The 21477-nt window shown below is 37.0% G+C and overlaps 1 protein-coding gene across 1 annotated transcript in view; it reads left to right on the forward strand.

Annotated features, from left to right (window-relative positions):
- Positions 1-21477, forward strand: part of LOC124619703 (dynein axonemal heavy chain 2) — a 1014172-nt gene that overhangs the window by 950183 nt on the left and 42512 nt on the right. The window contains 2 exon segments of the mRNA XM_047146260.1: positions 13880-14071; positions 18604-18788. Of these exon segments, the coding sequence (XP_047002216.1) occupies positions 13880-14071; positions 18604-18788 (377 nt within the window).

A 21477-nucleotide genomic window follows, 5' to 3' on the forward strand; every position in this document is an offset into this window, starting at 1 on the left:
AAATATCTAATCATCCAATAGCCGCATTAAAGTAAAGTATTAATAGGTTGAAATCGACATGAAGCTGCAAAAATAAAATTTCATGTTCTCAGAAGTGGGTTTTTCTCCGCAACATATGGTTATGAGGGACTAAACAAATGTTGACTAGTATCACTCACTAGTATCACTCTGTCACTTTCTTTTGTTGCCTACTGTAAGTTGTTTGTCTCTCCTTAACATTCTGACTGATTTGTTTGCCATTATCCTACTTACTCTCTATTAAGATTTTTTTTGTACAATGTGTAAACAATTACTGTTTACAATGTGCCATGGTGGTGAAGGGGAGATCCAGATGAGCAATTACATCTAAGACACTTGTTGTCTATCAACCTGGGAAAAAGGCATGGATGCCCCATGAGACTTTTTTATCCTCATGGCCTCATATGTCACCAGATGAGTTGTGAAATTAGAAATTGTAAAACTAACATTTGTGTAAATGTTACCTCATGGTTTTGTAAATTTTAACAGCATAAAATTAACAATTAAATCCTTTTGTTTATCTGACTCTCTTGCCATGAGATGACTGTGCTTGTAAAGATTAAGATTAGATCCAACTGAAACATGATTAGTTTTTACCTAACATATTCAGAAGTCTTTTGCTGTCACAAACATATTTTAGATTGCTTCCTGACTTGATAGATCACAAGTGTGTCATATCAAACTGATCTCAACTTCCTCTAAACGCTTGTAGTAGATTGCAAACTGTTATCATTTACACCCCTTATAGCTTATCCCATACTTACAGCTATGGACTCTAAATTCCCAGATTCTTTTTTTAAATGGTGTATATTGATGTAGGTTCTTCTTCAGTTCCTGATCCTAGCAAGAATGTCCATTTTATCAAACAAATATACAATTTTTTTGTTGAGATGTGAATAATTTAATATCTGTATTGTTGTACTCAACTTATTTCTACATATATTAGTTTTGTTTTGAAATACCGTCATTTGTTTATGCTACTGTACTTGTGAATGGGTAAATATTTATGCTTTGATGTTGAGCCATGGTCCAGATGATGTTTTTGTAGCATAATTAGTAGTTATTTCATGGTATGGTCAGTTATAAAAATGAGAAACAAGTTAATGTAAATATTTTTCAGTTGTTTAAGTCCATTGTTCTTTTAGAAGAGATCAATAGGTACACTCTATGAAACTCATCGTTTGAAATTCCTAGGCATGCAAATGAACAACAATTGAAGTGGCCACAGTAAATGAGTAAATTAACCAAAAACCTTAGTTCCATTTGTTTTGTACTAGCAATGTCTCTATTGTATTAACCTACAAATGGGATAGTTAACATACTTTCACCCTACACTATTCTCTTGAACATACTTTCACCCTACACTATTCTCTTGCATAATGTTCTTGGGCAATGCAGCTATGGTGAAAAAGTATTTACTGACCAGAAGCTTTCATTAAGAGTATTTTGTAAAGTTGATAATCAAACATCTTGTAAAAGCTTCTCTTGTGTCAATACATTTACTACATTGTGACAGTTCACCCGCTTTATTTCTTTGTTTGTTGTCCTCAGTGTCGACGTACTGTGTTGCTACACTGGCTGAAAAATGGGGTGTGGAGGTACAACACTGACTACTTTAAATGATGTTGCTGACAGGTGCACATTTGTGTTTCACAGTACTTTACTTTCACTGTTCACAACCTTCCCATATACACATTTAATATGGCCAGTGCACTATTGTTTAACTTTTGATAAGCCTTATTAAGAGGCTGCTACAGTAGTTTACTATTGAACATCTACATGCAGTAAAAGTCTAACCACATAATTCACATTTCTTGAAGAATAAAAAGGTGCATATGGAAAAAGACACTGTTATTGTTTTAACACAGGGCCTAATTGTGTTACACCTATTTCACTGCTAAGTTGATGCATTGTTGTTGATCTAACCAACACAGTTTTCTCTTTAGAAACTTGGCCATGGACTGACTGTCTCAGGACCAAAAATTGGGCCCTTATATATTCTCACAATAATAGGTACTGAAACTGCATATTGTTTGAAGTTTAATTTACAGAAATTACAATTAAAACTTAACTCATTAAATTAACTGAATACATAAAAAAATTTGTTCTTTTTAACAGTCCCTTCTACTACAGGAGTTAGGACAAATTATTTGTTTAAACCATGAAATTAACAAATATCATTACACAAACACTACTTCTGACAAAACTGCTAATTACTGTGGAATTAATTACGGGCTGGTTTTGCTAACTTGTTTTCAAATAGAGCCAAATAAATACTTTAAGAATACTATTAGTTGTTCCTCCAAATGTTTATAATTAGTATAGATTTTATATTTGTTTATATGTCAACAATAGAATTTGTTATAAAACAATTACTGATTTCACCCTATAACAGAAGTTTTAACTAAGAATAGTCAAAATAAATTACAAAATCAATTACATACATAAAACTAAGCTCAAAATTAGATCTAATATTATATTCTTTAAAACTGAGGGCCGCCAACCTTTCTCTTTTTTGAAAATGCAGAGTATACTCACGTATGTCAATAGTACTTAGTTAAAATTTAAAAAACGAATTTAAGGAGGCAGATGGCAAAACAAGAGGGGAAGTAAAATAATCTTATCAAAACTACAGAACATATGTTTTTTCAAGTTTATAATTATATGAACTGGCCATATTATAATCCCCATATAAAGTATTTACATACAGTGTCTTGTACATTTGCATAAAATATCCACAAGTTATACTTTTAATAAAAATCAGGCATCTTCATCATAAGTGATGTCCTTTTTTGGGTAAACAAAGATTACATTCTAAGATACATATGACCTGATACAAGTCCTGTCTTGATTCAGATAATAAATCCTCATAGGTTGCAAGAACTTAAATTACACTCGGCATTGCAGTTCACTGTTTAGACAGAAAATTTCACTTGATCAATGTTTAGTATTTTTCACACGTACTTTCACAATTTTATTGAGCTTAACACACATTCTCACCAAGCTGTCCTCACCTTCAACAGGTCCATGTGGCAGTTAGCAAGGAAATGCACTGCAATCAGTTCTCCTGGAGGTGGTTCTCCTCCACCACAGTGAATGAAAAAATTAGACAAAATATACTACTTCAGGACACTTACTTTTTCTTCTAGCTTAAGTCTAAGAAAAAATGTTACACATTAAAAATTATAGTAAATATTATATATATAGTTCTCATAACATTACAACAATTAGCACTAAAATTGACTATAGTGTGAAAGGTGTTGACTACAAAAAATTTTAAAATCAAGAACACACTACACTACAAAAGATTACTCGTAAGTCATAATTGTCTGAAACTGGTCTATACAAGGGCGATGTACTTGAGGACAATATTATGGAAATGGAAGAGGATGTAGATGAAGATGAAATGGAAGATACGATACTGCGTGAAGAGTTTGACAGAGCACTGAAAGACCTGAGTCGAAACAAGGCCTCAGGAGTACACAACATTCCATTAGAACTACTGACGGCCTTGGGAGAGCCAGTCCTGACAAAACTGTACCATCTGGTGAGCAAGATGTACAAGACAGGTGAAATATCCTCAGACTTCAAGAAGAATATAATAATTCCAATCCCAAAGAAATCAGGTGTTGACAGATGTGAAAATTACCGAACTACCGGTTTAATAAGTCACAGCTGCAAAATACTAACGCGAATTCTTTACAGACGAATGGAAAAACTGGTAGAAGCCAACCTCAGCGAAGATCAGTTTGGATTCTGTAGAAATGTTGGAAAACGTGAGGCAATACTGACCCTATGACTTATCTTAGAGCAAAGATTAAGGAAAGGCAAACCTATGTTTCTAGCATTTGTAGACTTAGAGAAAGCTTTTGACAATGTTGACTGGAATACTCTCTTTCAAATTCTAAAGGTGGCAGGGGTAAGATACAGGGAACGAAAGGCTGTTTACGATTTGTACAGAAACCAGATGTCAGTTATAAGAGTCGAGGGGCATGAAAGGGAAGCAGTAGTTGGGAAGAGAGTGAGACAGGATTGTAGCCTCTCCCCAATGTTATTCAATCTTTATATTGAGCAAGCAGTAAAGGAAACAAAAGAAAAATTCGGAGTAGAAATTAAAATCCATGGAGAAGAAATAAAAACTTTGAGGTTCGCCGAGGACATTGTAATTCTGTCAGAGACAGCAAAGGACTTGGAAGAGCAGTTGAACAGAATGGACAGTGTCTTGAAAGGAGGATATAAGATGAACATCAACAAAAGCAAAATGAGGATAATGGAATGTAGTCTAATTAAGTCTGGTGATGCTGAGGGAATTAGATTAGGAAATGAGACACTTAAAGTAGTAAAGGAGTTTTGCTATTTGAGGAGCAAAATAACTGATGATGGTCAAAGTAGAGAGGATATAAAATGTAGACTGTCAATGAAAAGGAAAGCTTTTCTGAAGAAGAGAAATTTGTTAACATCGAGTATAGATTTGAGTGTCAGGAAGTCATTTCTGAAGGTATTTGTATGGAGTGTTGCCATGTATGGAAGTGAAACATGGACGATAACCAGTTTGGACAAGAAGAGAATAGAAGCTTTCGAAATGTGGTGCTACAGAAGAATGCTGAAGATTAGATGGATAGATCACATAACTAATGAGGAGGTATTGAATAGAATTGGGGAGAAGAGGAGTTTGTGGCACAACTTGACAAGAAGAAGGGGCTGGTTGGTAGGACATGTTCTGAGGCATCAAGGGATCATAAATTTAGCATTGGAGGGCAGCGTGGAGGGTAGAAATCGTAGAGGGAGACCAAGAGATGAATACACTAAGCAGCCCCAGAAGGATGTAGATTGCAGTAAGTACTGGGAGATGAAGAAGCTTGCACAGTATAGAGTAGCATGGAGAGCTGCATCAAACCAGTCTCAGGACTGAAGACCACAACATGCTAAGCTCTCATTCTCAGATGCATGAGTTGCACAATATACACAGTACCCAATGTTGCCTAGTTCACAATTAGATCATCAATAAAGTTTGCTTGTATACAGTTATCTTGTTCATTAATCATGTCTGTCAGCACATTACTTCATTTACCTTTCTTACCTTGTTAGCTAGTGGAGTGCATTCTCAAAAATTGTCCTTACTGCAGAGACAGGTTCCCTAACCATTAAGACCCTAACATTATTAATTATTTTATTATCTAATAAATAAACACCTGGCCTGCTTATCTACTGCAAAATTGACTTTACAGAAAAAACACTCCACTGTAACAGATCCTTGTGCTAAGGCATACTTAACTCTCATTGCCGATCATACAAAATTATCACTTAGAAAACTATTATCTCACTGTATTCCATCAAATTGCTTAGGATTCTAGCCTGAAGGGCAATATACGTACAAACCTTGCTTGTTCTTTCCACATATATTAATTGAGGCAACTATGTTTGAAGTTGTAATTCCTTAATGTTAGAAAAGGCTGTACCAAGAGACACTTCTATAGGTAGATAGTTATCTCCATATACTGATTGCACTGAACACAAAAACTTCTATTATACCAGAATTAATATTAGGGCCTAGTATTCAAGATGATTTTTACTGCATATTGCCTCTGCTGCTGCACCAAATCACACTAATTTCACACATGAGCTGGTTACTTCAGATGTTAATTATCCTCCACATATGCTGACACCTTTCATTTTCAGTTTACCTTACCTCTTTGTTTGACAAATTCTGTAACCGTGGGACCAGTTTACTTTCTTCTATCCTCTTATGATTCTATTAATACAACACTAGAGAAACCTTTTTTTAAATATGTTGCTGTACCAAATCACGTGACAGTCAAAGACAGAATGTTTCTGCTTCACTTATAAACTACAGATAGGGTAGGAGAAGAGTTTGACTACCTCAGGAAACATGAAAAATGAGACAAACAGCTGGGGTAAGCATTATTGCTACAAAGTGAATCCAACACAGAATGCTGAACCCCCTACTTGCTATTTGAACAAGAAATTAGTCCCAAATATTACATCAATGCTGAGATATTGAATCAGCAAGAAATTGCACCCCAACACCTGTCCTGCCAATTCCAGAGTAAATAGTACCTCTTGTAGCACACTCTTTGATAGCTTACCAGTAGCACCAATAATTTTTATTCCAGACACTTGCATCACTACTATACCCTCTGTGTTCTTAATAGATTCAAAAAATGCCTATGAATTGCCATTGAAGTCACTACCAGTGTCCAGTAAACACTTAACATCTATACCTTGTACACTTGCTGTTATTAAAGGGTGCCACACTTCCTTTTTACTTACCATGTGATCTTCTTTGTACAACAAATCCTCATTAATCCTTTCCCTGGATAAACTTTCATTCTGCTTACCAAATTGATTATCAGTCACAGTCAAATGACAGATAGCATGGTCCTCTTCCCCATTACCACTCTCAAACTCTAACTGTTCATTAGGCCTAACATTATCCTCCTTTATTCTTTCTTTACTTAACACATTGCTTTCATTATCAATTATAAATTGAAATACCTCATCCTTATCACTACTGGATTCATCATTGCTATCATCATTATAACTACTGTCAGACTCAGACCCACTTTCACTTTCTCTATGCTTTAGATTTTGTACCTCTTCCATCTTTTTCTCCATTTCAGTCAATTTTGAATCTACATTTTCATTTACTTTTACTGGTTTTTCCTCTACCACTACTGCACACTTGATTTCTACCTCAGTTTCTGAATCATTTTTAATCTAATCGATTTGGTTCTCAAGTTTAACCCTGTTTTCAGAACAAAATTTCCTGGCTGCCTTGACTTGATCTTTACACTGTTTTTCAGATGCCTCCACCCTCCTACTATAGTCATCGCAAAGCTTCTTTCTCTCTTCTACACATTTACTACTCATTAATGTTAATTTCTCATAAGTGTTAGGTACTACTTTTTTTATCTTTTCATCACAATCTTTAGCTACTGCCTCAACCTTATTATTTAATTCTGAAAGATTAGAGCTGACTACTTGAATCCCCTTTTTAATTTCTTTCTTCAGTTCATCCTTTAAGCTTACCATGCCAGTTCTAATGCTATCAGTTTTCTTTTCGACCATATTAATGTCTTCTTTCATACTATTTTCCACCCTACCAATGTATTTTTTCACACTATTTTACATCCTACTAATGTCTTTTTTATACTACAAATGTCTTCTTTCATACTCATATTACTCGAACAACTCAAACTACTCATAATTTGCCTTAACATCACTTCCACTTTTCTATCTGCCATAAACTTTTGTCCTTGCTGATTTTCGCTACTAGGTTCCTCCTCCTTGAACTTAACGATTTCATCCACTTCAGTACTGTTTTCGTCCATCTCGCTCACATCATCATACAATGTATATGATGCTTTTATCCTTCAAAGTTACATTCATGTTTGATTTATAATCAATATCGTCTACAAAACCAGTCCCACTAAAGTCCTTCTGTTCATTAACAATTTAACCTCTACAGCTTTGTTCTCAGTCACACTGTCTTGATTGTTAAGGCCACTCATTAAATCTTACTTAAAATAAAACCACTTTTTTTATGAAATTACCTTATTCTCATACACTCGTCTTCTGCTACTCTACTGCTGTCATCTCAATCTGTACAACTGCGGCAAGTTGTAATTCTCTTGGCGAGGCATCGTGTTTATCTCCAGTCAGCTGTGTCCACCTGCATGCTGATTGGCTGCTCCTGTACTCAGTGGCTGCTTCCACAGCAGCCCCTTGCTGATTGGCTGCTATCCTACTGTGGCCAGGGAAGTGGATAAGTTGAACTTATATACAGTGTAAACTAGTGAAGTGTGATGGGAGGGAGAACAGGATATCTGATCAAGTGAGTAGACCTGCAGGGCTACAAACACATTATCAAACAATGGTAATACAGGAGCAGATCAGACAATGAAAAAGAAAATAGGAAATTGGGTAAGCTGCTATGATCAAACATAAGGATCACATTATTGTAGCCGAGGTAGACATGAAGCCAACATCCAACACAGTGGTACAGGTTTATATGTCTGCCAGGTATGCAGATGGTGAAAAAACTAAAACAATATGTGATAAGATAAAAGAAATTATTCATATAGTTAAAGAAGATGAAAGTTTAATTTTAGTAGAAGAGTGGTAAGTTGGTAGTGGGACAATAAAGGGAAGAAAGTACATTATGAGACCATGAACATTGCTAAGGAATGAAAGGGGAAGCTGCTTGTTAGAATTTTGCACAGAGCACAATTTAATCATTGCAAACGCTTGGTTTAAGAATCGTGAAAGAAACCTGTGTATATGTAATAAGAGACAAAGAGACACTTGAAGGTTTCTGATAGTTTATAGAACAGTAAGACAGGGATTTTTAAATCATGTTTTAAACTGTAAAACATTTCCATAAGTAGATGTAGGCCGTGCCCATAATTGATTGGTTATCAACTGCAGATTAAACTGACACAGAGAGAACAAAAGTAGGCATTATTAGAGGACAAATGCAAAGCTGTAAAGCATGCATTATTAGGGGAAAGAGATGCTGCCTAATTGAAAAGACCTTTGGCAGAAATAGAAACAGCTGTATGAAAATTAAGATCGTAGATGGCAAATCAGAATCAAATAATGAAATGAAGTTGAAGATAATGTTGTAGAACCAGAAGAGGAAGTAAATGAAGATGAGGCAGGATATATGAAATTATGAGAACTGGACAGAGTACTGAAAGATCTAAGTGGAATCATGGCCCTTGGGGTAGATGACATTCTTTCTAATCTGGGAGAGCAAACCATGACAAAATTATCCCATCTGGTGTGCAAGATAGGCACAGTTGGTGAAATACCCTCAGACTTCAAGAAAAATATAATATTTCTAATTCTGAAGCAGGCTGGTGCTAACAGGTGAGAATACTATCAAACCATCACTTTCATCAGTCATGGCTGACAAATATTGACAAAGAATTATTTACAAAAGAATGGAAAAATTGACAGAAACCTTGTGGAAAATCAGTTTGGATTCTGGAGACATCTAGGAACACACAAATCAATACTGACCCTATGAATTATCCTGGAATGTAGGTTCAAGAAAGACAGACCTATTTTAACAGTACTTGTAGATCTAGACAAAGCTTTTGCCAATGTTGATTGAACTACACTCTTTGAAGTTTTGAAGGAAGCAGCAATAAAATGTAGAGAGTGAAAGGTTATTTAAAACTTATGCAGAAACCAAACTGTATTTATAAGATTTGAAGACCATGAAAGAGAAGACATAGTTGAGTAAGGAATGAGAGAGCTCGGAGCCTATCCCCGAAGTTATTCAGTCTGTACATCGAGCAAGCTGGAAGGAAACCAAAGAGAAATTTAGAAAGAGAATTGAAGTTTGGGGAGAAGAAATAAGAGCTTTGAGAATCGTAATTGCGTCAAACTTGGAAGAGCTGTTGAATGAAATGGATAGTGTCTTGAAAAGAAGTTATAAGCTGAACCTTATTAGAAGTGACACAAGGGTAATGGAATGTAACCAAATGAAATCCAGTGATACTGAGAGAAATAGACTAGTAAATGAGACACTAAAAGTAACAGATGAGTTCTGCTATTGACCAACCAATCCATATTATAGATGTACAGTTGAGACCCTATGTCATCTCACTCAATGTACTGAGTTTGAGTTGATGGGGGTGAATGAGCAGGAAGCACACACAATAATAAGCTGTTTACAGTGTGCTGAAAAGAAATCTCAAAACCTCTTACCTGTGTGATTAACTGCAGCATTAGAAAAAACATTTATCCAGCTGTTCTAAAAATGAGTGTTGTGAAACCAATGTATAAAAAGGGAATTAGGAAAGATATCTCTAACTATAGACAAACACGAGGAGCATTCAGTAAGTAATGCAACACTTTTTTTTCTCTGCAGATATTGATTGAAAAAAGCAGAATTGTTTTTGGGATGTTGTGAAGTATTCAAGCTTCAGCACCTATGTTTTCATGAAGTTCTGATAGATGGCGGTGCTATATATAGCCTTCAAAATGGCATCTGTAACAGAGGCACATTCCAAGCAAGGAGCTGTCATTTAATTTTTCTTGGTAGAGAATCAGAATGTTGTAGATATTCATAAGTACTTGCAGAATGTCTACCGAGACCTGGCAGTGAACAAAAGCACGGTGAGTCATTGCACGGGGGCTGTCACTATCACAACAAGAACACGGAAACCTGACTGATCTCCAACATGCCAGATGGCTGCACACAGCTGTGACTCCGATAATGTTGCAACATGTGGATACTCTCATTCGAGGTGACTGATGGATCACAGTCAAACACCTCACAGCTCGACTGAACATCTCTGCTGGTAGTGCTGCCACACTCATTCACCAGTTGAGCAACTCAATGTTGCATGCCTACTGGTTTCCTTATTACTTAACGTAAGACCATAAAGACCAATAAAGGACCATCTGTCCAGAACTGCTTGTGCATTACGAGGAGGATCACAACAAATTTTTTGGCGAACATTGTCACAGGTGATGAAACATGGGTTCATCATTTTGAACTGGGCTGTTCTTCCTCATCCGCCCTACAGCCCAGATCTTGTACCTTCCAACTTCCATCTTTTTGGCCCGATGAAGAATGCACTATGTGGGAAGCAGTATATGTATGTTGGGGAGGTTATTGATGCAGCAAGATGTTGGCTCTGACATCGACCAGTAGAGTGGTACCGTGCAGGCTTACAGGCTGTCCCAAAAAAGTGGCATAAGGCCGTCACGGTGAATGGAGATTATGTTGAAAAACAGGGTTTTGTAGCCAAAAGATGGGGAATAACACTGTTTATTGGAATCCTGAATGAAACCAACCTGCTTTCAGAAAAAAGTGTTGCATTACTTAATGAGTGCCCCTCATATCACTAATAACTACATCTACCAAAATATTCGAAAGCATTATTCTCTCCCAGCTTAGTGCCTTTTCACAAAATACAAACAGCTTGTAGATTCTAAGCATGGCTTTAGAAAAGGGCAAAGTAAGACCACAGGAGTTGCACAATAACTCTATGAGGAATACTGGTTGTTGAACCAGAGGATGCAAGCTGAAGCTATATTTTAGACTTGACAAAAACTTATGACACAGTAACCCATAGGTTTATTCTAAAAATACTGAAGCCATATGGTATCGGGGAGCCCTTTGTGCATTTTATAGCAACATATCTGTTGAACCATAAGTAGTGCACTAAACTGTCATATGCATTAGCTGAAAAAATTACAAATGTTCAGCTTATCGATGAAACAGTAATACTAGGTGTACCTGTGCACCAAATCCTTGGTTGCTTTCCTTTCAGATATATATATTCACAACATTGTACAAGGCATTAACTCTCTTATTATATCCTATGCAGATGACACCTCAGTCTTATTCTAGGGTAGGGAATTAATGAGGTAGACTCTAGTGGGGTAACAGAATTAACAAAATATTTAAACAATCAGGGCCTCAGGTTGAATGTCACAAAGTCTAGATTATTGGCTTCCAAACCAGACACTTCTCATCCCACTGCTGTAAATAATGTAACATCTCAGCAATAGACACTGGCAGCTGTAAATTTCTTGGTGTGTACACTGATGAAAATCTGCAGTGGACAAACAATTAGGTGGAAAAGTCAGTAGTTAGTATCTCCATAGCCAGCTTGCAAAGTTAGTTCATAGCCAAACATTAAAAATTGATGCTATGAACAATTTACCCCTTTCTTAATTATGGGATTGAATTATGGGGCTGTGCTGTTGATGTCCACTTAAAGAGAATATTGCTATTGCAGAAACAAGCAGTGAGACTTATACACAGGGCAAGCCATATAGTCCCATGTCATAAAGTATTTTTACAGCACAAATACTTGATAGTATAATCTTTATAAATATTGTAATTACTTACTGTTTGCATGAGTCGAACAACTTAAGGTATCAAGTGCAGTAGTGTACGTGATCGCAACACCAGACCAAATATAAGCACTTTCTGAAAAGAAAAAAACTAAAAATGAAAGCCCATACATCAACAATTTGATTTGGCTTAACAAACTGTCTAATAACATGTAAGGGGATTTGTTTTAACACAAAATTCAAATATTTTCTGATAGAAAATTAATTCCAACACAGTGAATTATATAAGGCATTGCTTGTGATACGAACCAGCAGCATATTAGCTGTAAAGCTGTAAATGTATAAAATATATATCAGATGCAACAACTGTTGTATGTAACATGTTTTGTAAATATAATTATTGCCATATTATTATTTCTAACATTTGCCAAAGCTATCACTATTCTGACTTCATGGAAGGAAATGTTAGTAAATAAATAAATAGATAGATGAAGGTAACTGAATTAGAGGAGATATAAAGTGCAAACTGGTAATTACAAGAAAATGTTTCTAAAGAGATATTTGTTAACATTGAATGTCAACACAAGTCTTTTCTGAATAAATTTGTCTGGAATTTAACATTGTACAGGAGTGAAAAGTGGATGGTTCAGACAAGAAGAGAATACAAGCTTTTGAAATATGGTGCTACAGAAGAATTTTGAAAATCAGCTGGGTTAACTGAAAACTAAGAGGAGGTACTGCATTAAATTGGGGTATGGCACAACTGACTAAAAGAGGGATTGGTTGATATGAACGGGAATCAAGGAACTGTCAGTTTGGTAATGGAGGGAGAGTGGGGATTAAAAATCGTAGAAGGTGATCAAGGGATGAATGCAGTTCGCAAGTTAAAATATATGTAGTTTACAATAGCTATGCAATGATGAAAAGATGTGCACAGAATACACTAGTGTGGAGTGCTGCATCAAATCAGTATAAGAGTGAAGACCACAACAACAACATGTCTTACAGAAATGAGGTTTATAAATGGTTATAATGCATGTTATTTAATGTTTAAACAAAGAAGGAAAAAAATTTAATGTTCTATTAAAGCTGGGTGCTCCCATTTGTGGGACCATTCATCTTCAACTTACTCTCTGATTTTCTTTTAATTGACTTTCAACATTTAAACAATAGAAGTAGTAGGTTCAATCACTCCCTGTACAGTTGAGGTACTGATTTCTAAACAGGCACTTTAACAAGACTGAACTTGTAGCTAATCTTCCAGACAGTGTCCTGCCTTCCCTTTATTAGACTAACAAAAACATACATACAGACACATTGCTGCAATGCTGGGACAGTGTAGGTGCATGCACTTGTGTGCTTTTGTTAGTTTGTTGGATTCAGTTTAGTTCATATCTCTTTCTTCCACTGTATGGTGGGCGGGTAACTTTACACCTTTGTTTGTATTCCATTCTGGACTTTCCAGTCACAGAAGGAATTTCTACTCTGCAATAGAGTGGGCAATGTTTTGAAACTTCCTGGAAGATTAAAAGTGTGTGCTTCACCGAGACTAGAACCTACGCCCCACGTAGTTGTAATCTGTCAGGAAGTTTGCAGTTAGAGGTTCAACATTTATGTACATGTGCTTGGACAGCCACTGCAGATGATCTGACTTTTGATTTCTAATTAATGTAAGCAAGTCAGGCAGTTATTTACTTTCTTTTTCAACCTCCTAATATTTTCGTACACTATAGCTCTCATAACCAAAACTTTCTATTATTATTACTAAAACTGCAGTTTCCTTAATCTGTTTCAGTTCTTCCTGCGCTCATAACTGTTGAATTTCAATTAATTTTTGTTATTGCTTTCCTTAAATGAATTTTATATTTAGCTAATTTATTTTGGTTGGAACTTCGTTACTGATTTTTTCACTCTATTATTGTCTGTTACTTTGATTAATGTTCTAATAATGGATAACACTTCATTTATTGAAGTGAAACTTCCTATTACTCACTGTGGCTGTCTTTTTTTTTTTTTTTAGGGGCTGAAGGCAAACTTGAAACGACTTTATCAGCTCATTACCCCTACACAGTTTTCTATTTGCAAGAATCAAACAAAGTATCGTCGACTGCTCTTTTCTCTCTGTTTTTTCCATTCAATTTTGTTGGAAAGGAAAAAGTTTCAACAACTAGGTTGGAATGTTGTCTATAGTTTTAATGACTCTGATTTTGAGGTAAGAAGCTATGATTTAGTAACTAGTCATAAGATAGGTGTTACACTTCTGCTTGAGATACTTCGTAAAGCATTTTGTACCTGTGGTTACAAAAAAGATAATAATTTGGGCATGTTTGTTCAAAAGCCATGAAATGTAGTTTATAAGTATTAATTTGCAAACTATTGTTCATTGTGATGCTAGTGACAGTTCATTCATTCATTCTTCATTCATTCATTCACTGTATTTAATAGATTCCATCATTGGGATGTGGAACAAGTCATCATTTACAGTGACAAAAGACAAGGAAGTCATATAAATTTAATTGGTGTTAACAGTTAACTGTGTATATTACTAACACCTGTAACTTTTATGTAATTATTACACAGTGATGTAGAATAAATACTAATTAAGTAACAGTTTTTTTTGTGTAATCCATGTAATGTTCTGTTTCCTGGATCTATTTTTCTCTCTCTCTAGCTAGACAATAAACAAAATAAATTACACCTTTAAGACAAAATACAAATTTAGCAGTAGCAAAGTCCCAAGAAGAATGAGAGCAGGTATGAATTTTAAGAACATACGCATGCCAACTGGAGAAAGTAATATTTATAGAAGGAAAGTCCATGAAGCAGTCAAAATATCAAAGAGTGAGTAAAATTTCAATAGAGGTGATAGCTACAGTCTTCTGTCTCCATGGCTAACCACTATTGCCGAAGTAAACACCAAACCACAGCAAGGGAGGACTGAAAACAACTACTAAGAAATGAATGAGGAGGCACAACAACTATGATATTTATTTATTTTGGACTCCCCATCTCAATATTTACTCAAGTACAATGGCCCAGCAATAGCAGCCTGAATATTGTTACCCAGTAACTCCACTTCTCCAAATAAATGTGTGGGAACATTGTCTTTTATCAGTGAACATGACATCGTCTTTCAGCAGTGTTTGGACATCTAGGGACACCAGTGGAATCTGGAATAACATACAACCACTCAGGAATTCTTCTTGGGTTATCAGCTGAGTGGTGGTGTCGTCTTGTCACAATGTTTGGATGAGTTTCGTACCCATTATCTTCTGGCAAAGTGTCAGGATGCTGCATATCTATATAGTTGCTTGGCCATTGTCGGCTTCTGTAGGCCAGCCGATGACGTTCCTCCGGAAGGGGGTACTGCATCGGTGGTAGTGGGGTAGTCCTCGGCGTGGCCTGGTGTTGAGACCCGGTGGCTATCCAATCAGTCCGCGGACGCCACTGCCTTCAGATCGGAGCATTCCTGATGTATTTTGTCAATTGTTGGATTCCAAGCTGCACTGAGCTGAAAACCGCTATCCCTGTTGACTAAATTGTTGTGCAGACATATCTTCACTGCCTTCTTGAAGATCAAGTCTCAGAAACAGTTGGCGCTGCACTGCTTCTTTGTTTTTTCAAATTCGAAGATGTGTCCCTTGATAATTCTATGTTCTGCTACCGCGGACTTGTTTGTCTGTCCTAATCATACGTTCCTGATGTGTTCGGTACTGTGCTGGGAGATAAATTGTTGTGTGTGCCCAACATATTCCATCCCACATTCGTACTCAATACTGTAAACGCTTGGTGTCTGCAACCCCAGGCTGAGCGAAGTATATCTTTGACTTTTTTTGGTGCTTGAAAGATGGTTGTTATTTCGTGCTTCTTTAATATTCTTGCAATCTTGGCTGTCGGCGGTCCAGCAAACGGCAGAAATGCCACACGTTTTTTCTTCTTCTTCTTCTGTTTTCTCCTCCTGCCTTGTCTGCATGCAACTCGTGTCTTATTTGTGTTTTGGTGTAGTCATTCTTTTGGAAGGTTTCCTGCAGATGTGCTAACTCATGTGGCAAACTCTCACTGTCACAGATCGACCTGGCTCTTTGTGCTAAGGTGTCAGTACTGAGTTACATTATGCTGGATGGTGGCAGCTCCGAGCATTGAGATATAAGTCCATGTGCGTCTTCTTCCTGTAGACCGAGTGTACCAATGTATCATCTGGATTTTTCTTGATCAAAATATCCAAGAAGGGAAGGCAGCCATTCTCTTCTACCTCCATAGTGAATTTGATTCTGTCATGTATGCCATTGAGATGGAGTAGGAACTCCTGTAGTTTTTCATTGCCATGGGGCCACACTACAAAAGTGTTGTCTACGTATCTGTAGAACACCTTTGGTTTATGGCGGGTGGTGTTCAGTGCCACATCTTCAAAGTGCTCCTTGTACAAGTAGCCAATACCTGGGGCAAGGGGGGAACCCGTGGCAACACCATCTGTTTGTTCATAGAATTTCCCACCACTTTTGAAGTACGTTGTGGTTAACATGAGACAAAGGAGTGTGAGTGTGTTCTCATCGAAGTGATCTTCGACTAGAGCTAAGGAATCATCCAGCAACACCCAGGTGAAAAGAGAAGTGACATCAAAACTGACTAGCTCGAAGTTGCCACCATCCAGCACAACGTAACTCAATACTGAACACCTTAGTACAAAGAGCCAGGTCAATCTGTGACAGCAGGAGTTTGTCTCGTGAGTTAGCACATCTGTGGGAAACCTTCCAAAAGAACGGCTACACCGAGACACAAATAAGATGCACCTTGCGTGCAGACAAGAGGCAGGAGGAGAAGCCAGAAGAAGACGAAGCAAAACGTGTGGCATTTCTGCCATTTGCTGGACCGCTGACAGCCAAGATTGCAAGAATATTAAAGAAGCACGAAATAACAACCATCTTTCACACACCAAAAAAAGTCAAAGATTTACTTGGCTCAACCAAAGGCCAGCTGGTGTTGCAGACACCAGGCATTTACAGCATTGAGTGCAAATGTGGGATGGAATATGTTGGGCAGACACAACAATTTATCTCCCAGCACAGTACTGAACACATCAGGAACATATGATTAGGACAGACAAACAAGTCCGTGATAGCAGAACATAGAATTATCGAGGGACACACCTTCGAATTCATAAAAACGAAGAAGCTGTGCAGCGCCAACAGTTTCTGGGACTCGATCTTCAAAGAGGGAGTGAAGATACATCTGCACAACAATTTAGTAAACAGGGATAGTGGTTTTCAGCTCAGTGCAGCTTGGAATCCCGCAATTGACAAAATACGTCAGGAATGCTCCATTCTGAAGGCAGCGGCGTCTGCAGACAGATTGGATAACCACTGGGTCTTGACACCAGGCCGTGCCGCGGTCTCCCCCACCACCACCGATGCAGTACCCCCTTCTGGAGGAACGTGATTGGCTGGCGTACAGAAGCATACAATGGCCAAGGAACTATATAGATATGCAGAACACAGCATCCCAACACTTCACCAGAAGATGACGGGTACAAAACTCATCGAAACGTTGCGACAAGACGACATCACCACTCGGCTGATAACCCAAGAAGAATTCATCAGTGGAATATGCCGAGAAAGACTGTAATCGCAAACATACCACCAGATTGACTGAATTGTCAACCATTAAAGAAGTCTGAAAAGGAGTGTGACACATACTTTGGAAACTCCAAGTTGAAACACCAACAGTGCAAGGAAAAGATACATTACTACTTACCATAAAGATGAGATGTTAAGTTGCAACTGGCACAATGAAAAGACACTTACACATTAGCTTTTGGCCATAACCTTCATCAGAAAAAGAAATAGAAAGAGAAACACACACACATTCATTCATATAAGCAAGCACACTTCACACACACATGACCATTGTCTCTGGCAGCTTGCACCAGAATGTATTCTGGTAAAAGCTGCCAGAGGTGACAGTCATATGTGCGTGAGGTTTGCTTGCTTATATGAATGAATGCATGTGTGTTTCTCTTTCTTTTTCTGATGCAGGCTGTGGCCAAAATCTAATGTGTAAGTTTCTTCTAATTGTGCCTGTCTGCAACTTAACGTGTTATATTTACAGCAAATAGCAATCTATTTTTTCCTTATATTATTAATATGACGCATCCTAATGACTCAGAAGATTCTATCAACATCAGAGCCATCAGTCAGACAATGGCATAGCATTTCACCATGATTATTGCTGTTGCCAGCAATGATCTGGGCATCCTGTAAATACTGGCTGGGCTTCGAGAGCAATAATGTTGAGCCTTATAACTCCCCTTCCCCATGTTGGAGCTGGATTCAGCAATATCAGAGGTGGTGATACTGTGCCTGGTCTCACACAAATCAGGTAGAGCAACTGCTGCAGCAACTTAGACCACAATCCAAGGAAATCTTTGTAGAATCTTTAATAATGGCATACAAGCCTATTTCCCAGATAATGGAGAGAGGAAATTTTGAACATCTTCCACACACCAGGAAATGAAAGAAAAAAGTTGTTTTCGTGGAAAACATGTATAACTTTCTATGTGTATTTATTAGTAGTGCTAGTTGACCTTTTACTGCTATTCATTGCAGGAAACACCGCATTTAGAGTGGAAAATTGTCAGAAATATACTTTTTCTTTGCTAATTAATGTATTTCAGGCTTTAATTGCTTATAAGAATAATTATACATGCATAAATGAATGAAAACTGCTAGTTTTATTTTTTTAAATTAGGTTTCTGAAAATCTGTTACAAATATACCTGGATGAGTATCCGGAGACTCCTTGGGATGCACTAAAGTATCTCATTGCTGGAGTTAATTACGGTGGTCATGTGACTGACGACTGGGATCGTCGTCTGCTAACTACCTACATTAACAGATATTTTAATGAGGATGTTCTTACCAATGATTTATACAGGTATGTAAAGAAGCAGTCATCAGAACATTTTATTCCAGTTTTTTCTTTCACCAATACGTGAAACTATTCTGTTTTGATTTTATTTTATTTCTTTACATTGTTTTGTGTGGAGTCATCACTATGATGACTTTTGCAAATGCCATACATTTGGGTCTTAATGTTACAAGTAGTAATTAAAAGAAACAATAATACTTATCAAAATTCAGTAGTCTTTGTGCATTATCTCAATGAAAATAATCAGTTTCTGAAAATGTAATGTAATTTCATAGACAAGAAATCTACTCACTCAGCAGCAGTGGGAGGAAACACATAAAAATTAATAAAATGTACAAGCTTTCAGAGCCATTGGCTCCTTCTGTCCTTCCAGCAGAGGGGCTGAAGGGGAAAGAAGAGGGATGAAGAAGAAGGGCTGGTGAAGTTTAGGAAGTGGAGAGGTTTACAGAAAAGTCATCCAGAACTCCAAGTCAGGGGAGATATTCCAGGTGGTATCCCAGGACCTGCCTCTTTCCCACTGCCTCCTCCTTATGACCTTTCCTATTCCCTCCCCACCTCCATCAGTTCAGGCAACTGCTTTCAGTAATAATCAAGTATCAGTAATCAGTCTTGCTGTGGGAATGGGAGTGTGTGTTTGGGTGTCTGTGTGGTTATGTGTGAATGTCTGTAGTATTACCAGAAAAAGAACAAGTACTTGAAAGTTAATGGTACTTCTGTTGTCTGTTATGTGTTTCTGTGCTCCACATGTCAGTCTGCCATAGGTGAGTGGTTGCCTTTCCCTTATTTTACATTTAATATCTTGTGAGTTATTCAAGAATTCCTATTGACTTTATCTTGTTGCCAGTTGTTCCTCTGCTGCATTCAATATTTCATTTTGCAAAGCTACTAATTCTCTTTGTTGTATTTCTGTTACCCATTTCTGTCAGTTGCTTAATGTTCAGTTTGAAACTGCAGACAGCCTCTACTTCTTTCATCTTCTTTAGATTCCCTCTCGCTAAGTTCATAACTTTCTGAAGTTTCTTCAGCTTTCATCTGCATTTCATATCGAACAGTTATGGTTAGAGTCCATATTTACTCATCAACATGCTTTGCAGTTTAAAACCATGTTTCTAAATATCTGTCTTACCATTATATAATCCACCTGAAAGCTTTTGGTGTTTTCAGGTGTTGAACGGACTGTACAGTCTCCTTTCAAGGATCTTAAACCGTGTGTTCGTGATAATTAAATTGTTTTCTGCACAAAATTCTACCAGGTGGCTACTTTAATTCGCTTCCTCTCAGTCTGCATTCTCCTACTACTTCTCCTTCTCTTCCTTTCCCAACTACCAAATTCCAGACCTCATCGCAATGAAATTTCATCTCTCTTAATACCATGAATAATTTCTGTTATCTTATTTTACTTTCAATTTCTTCACCCTCTCCTGTTTTAGTTTGCATGTATACCTGTACTAGTAGATTAGATCAGATTCAGTTTTAATTCCATAGACCCAAAAATGAGATGATTCTCGTGGGTGTGGAACATGTTAGAAAGCATAGCATAAAAAAACATAAAATATTTGAATATAATTCTTACCACCCTGATCATTTATCAGGATATTGTCAAAATAGGTGAATACATCACAGAAAACTGGAACTGCTGATATTTACAGAATTAATACACTGTCAGAATGAAACACTGTTATGCACTTTTAATAAATTTATCATACATAAAATACCTAATCTTATCTGTTGTGTCCAAGTGCTGTCAAAACTGAAATCTAACAGACATTTTTATGCAAGCTCCTCTAACAGTCCATGTTAAAATATTCATCTATAGAGTAGAAGGAATTGCCTATCAAAAAGTATCTGTTTAAACCATGCATTATCTAAAACCAGGTGTGGAGGCTCACAGGTTGTGTCTATATTGGCTATGATGATTCATTCCATATTCTCTTTGTAATTGCTTATCTGCATTTCAACCCCTTTTGTCATTATTAGAATACTCCTGAATTATATTTATTTGATTTGGTGTTTATAAACCTGTATTCACTGCAACAGAAATCCTGTTCTTCATATCATTGCACATCACTAATTGCTCCTGTGTACAACTTCAACTTATCCATTTCCATTGTCAATTTCCTTAATTTTCCTAATTGATTAAGGACTTAATATTCCATGCTTCATCCTGTAGAACTCTATTTTCCTCTGATGACTACATCATCCTATGTAGGCCCTGCTTAGGTATCCCACAGAAGGATTATTTTACTTGTGGAATATTTTACCCAGGAGGATGTCACCACCATTAAACTATTCTTTCACTTTTGCCAGGCAACAACTTATGTGCCCCCAGGAAATACAATGGCTTTGCTTCACCCTTACATTCAGCCATCTGCTGTTGGCTAATATTACAGGGCCAAATCAGTCTATTGTCCAGACTGCTGCTTTTGTAACAACTGAAAAGGTTGCTGTCCTGCATCAGGAACAATATGTAGGACTGGCCTGTCCATAAATACCCCTCCAATAGGGTTACACATCTGCATCATTTAGGCATGTAAGACACTCCACCAAAGCTAGGTCAATGTTGTGACACAGGAGGACTTAGTGAATATACCCTGCATTGTATGGCATAAATATAATTCTGTGTGATAATTTTGAGAACTTAATAGCTTAAATAGCGAGCAATAGTTTTACAGATTAATTAATAAATTAATTTCTG

Source organism: Schistocerca americana, chromosome 6 (assembly GCF_021461395.2).
Source record: "Schistocerca americana isolate TAMUIC-IGC-003095 chromosome 6, iqSchAmer2.1, whole genome shotgun sequence".
NCBI lineage: Eukaryota > Metazoa > Arthropoda > Insecta > Orthoptera > Acrididae > Schistocerca > Schistocerca americana.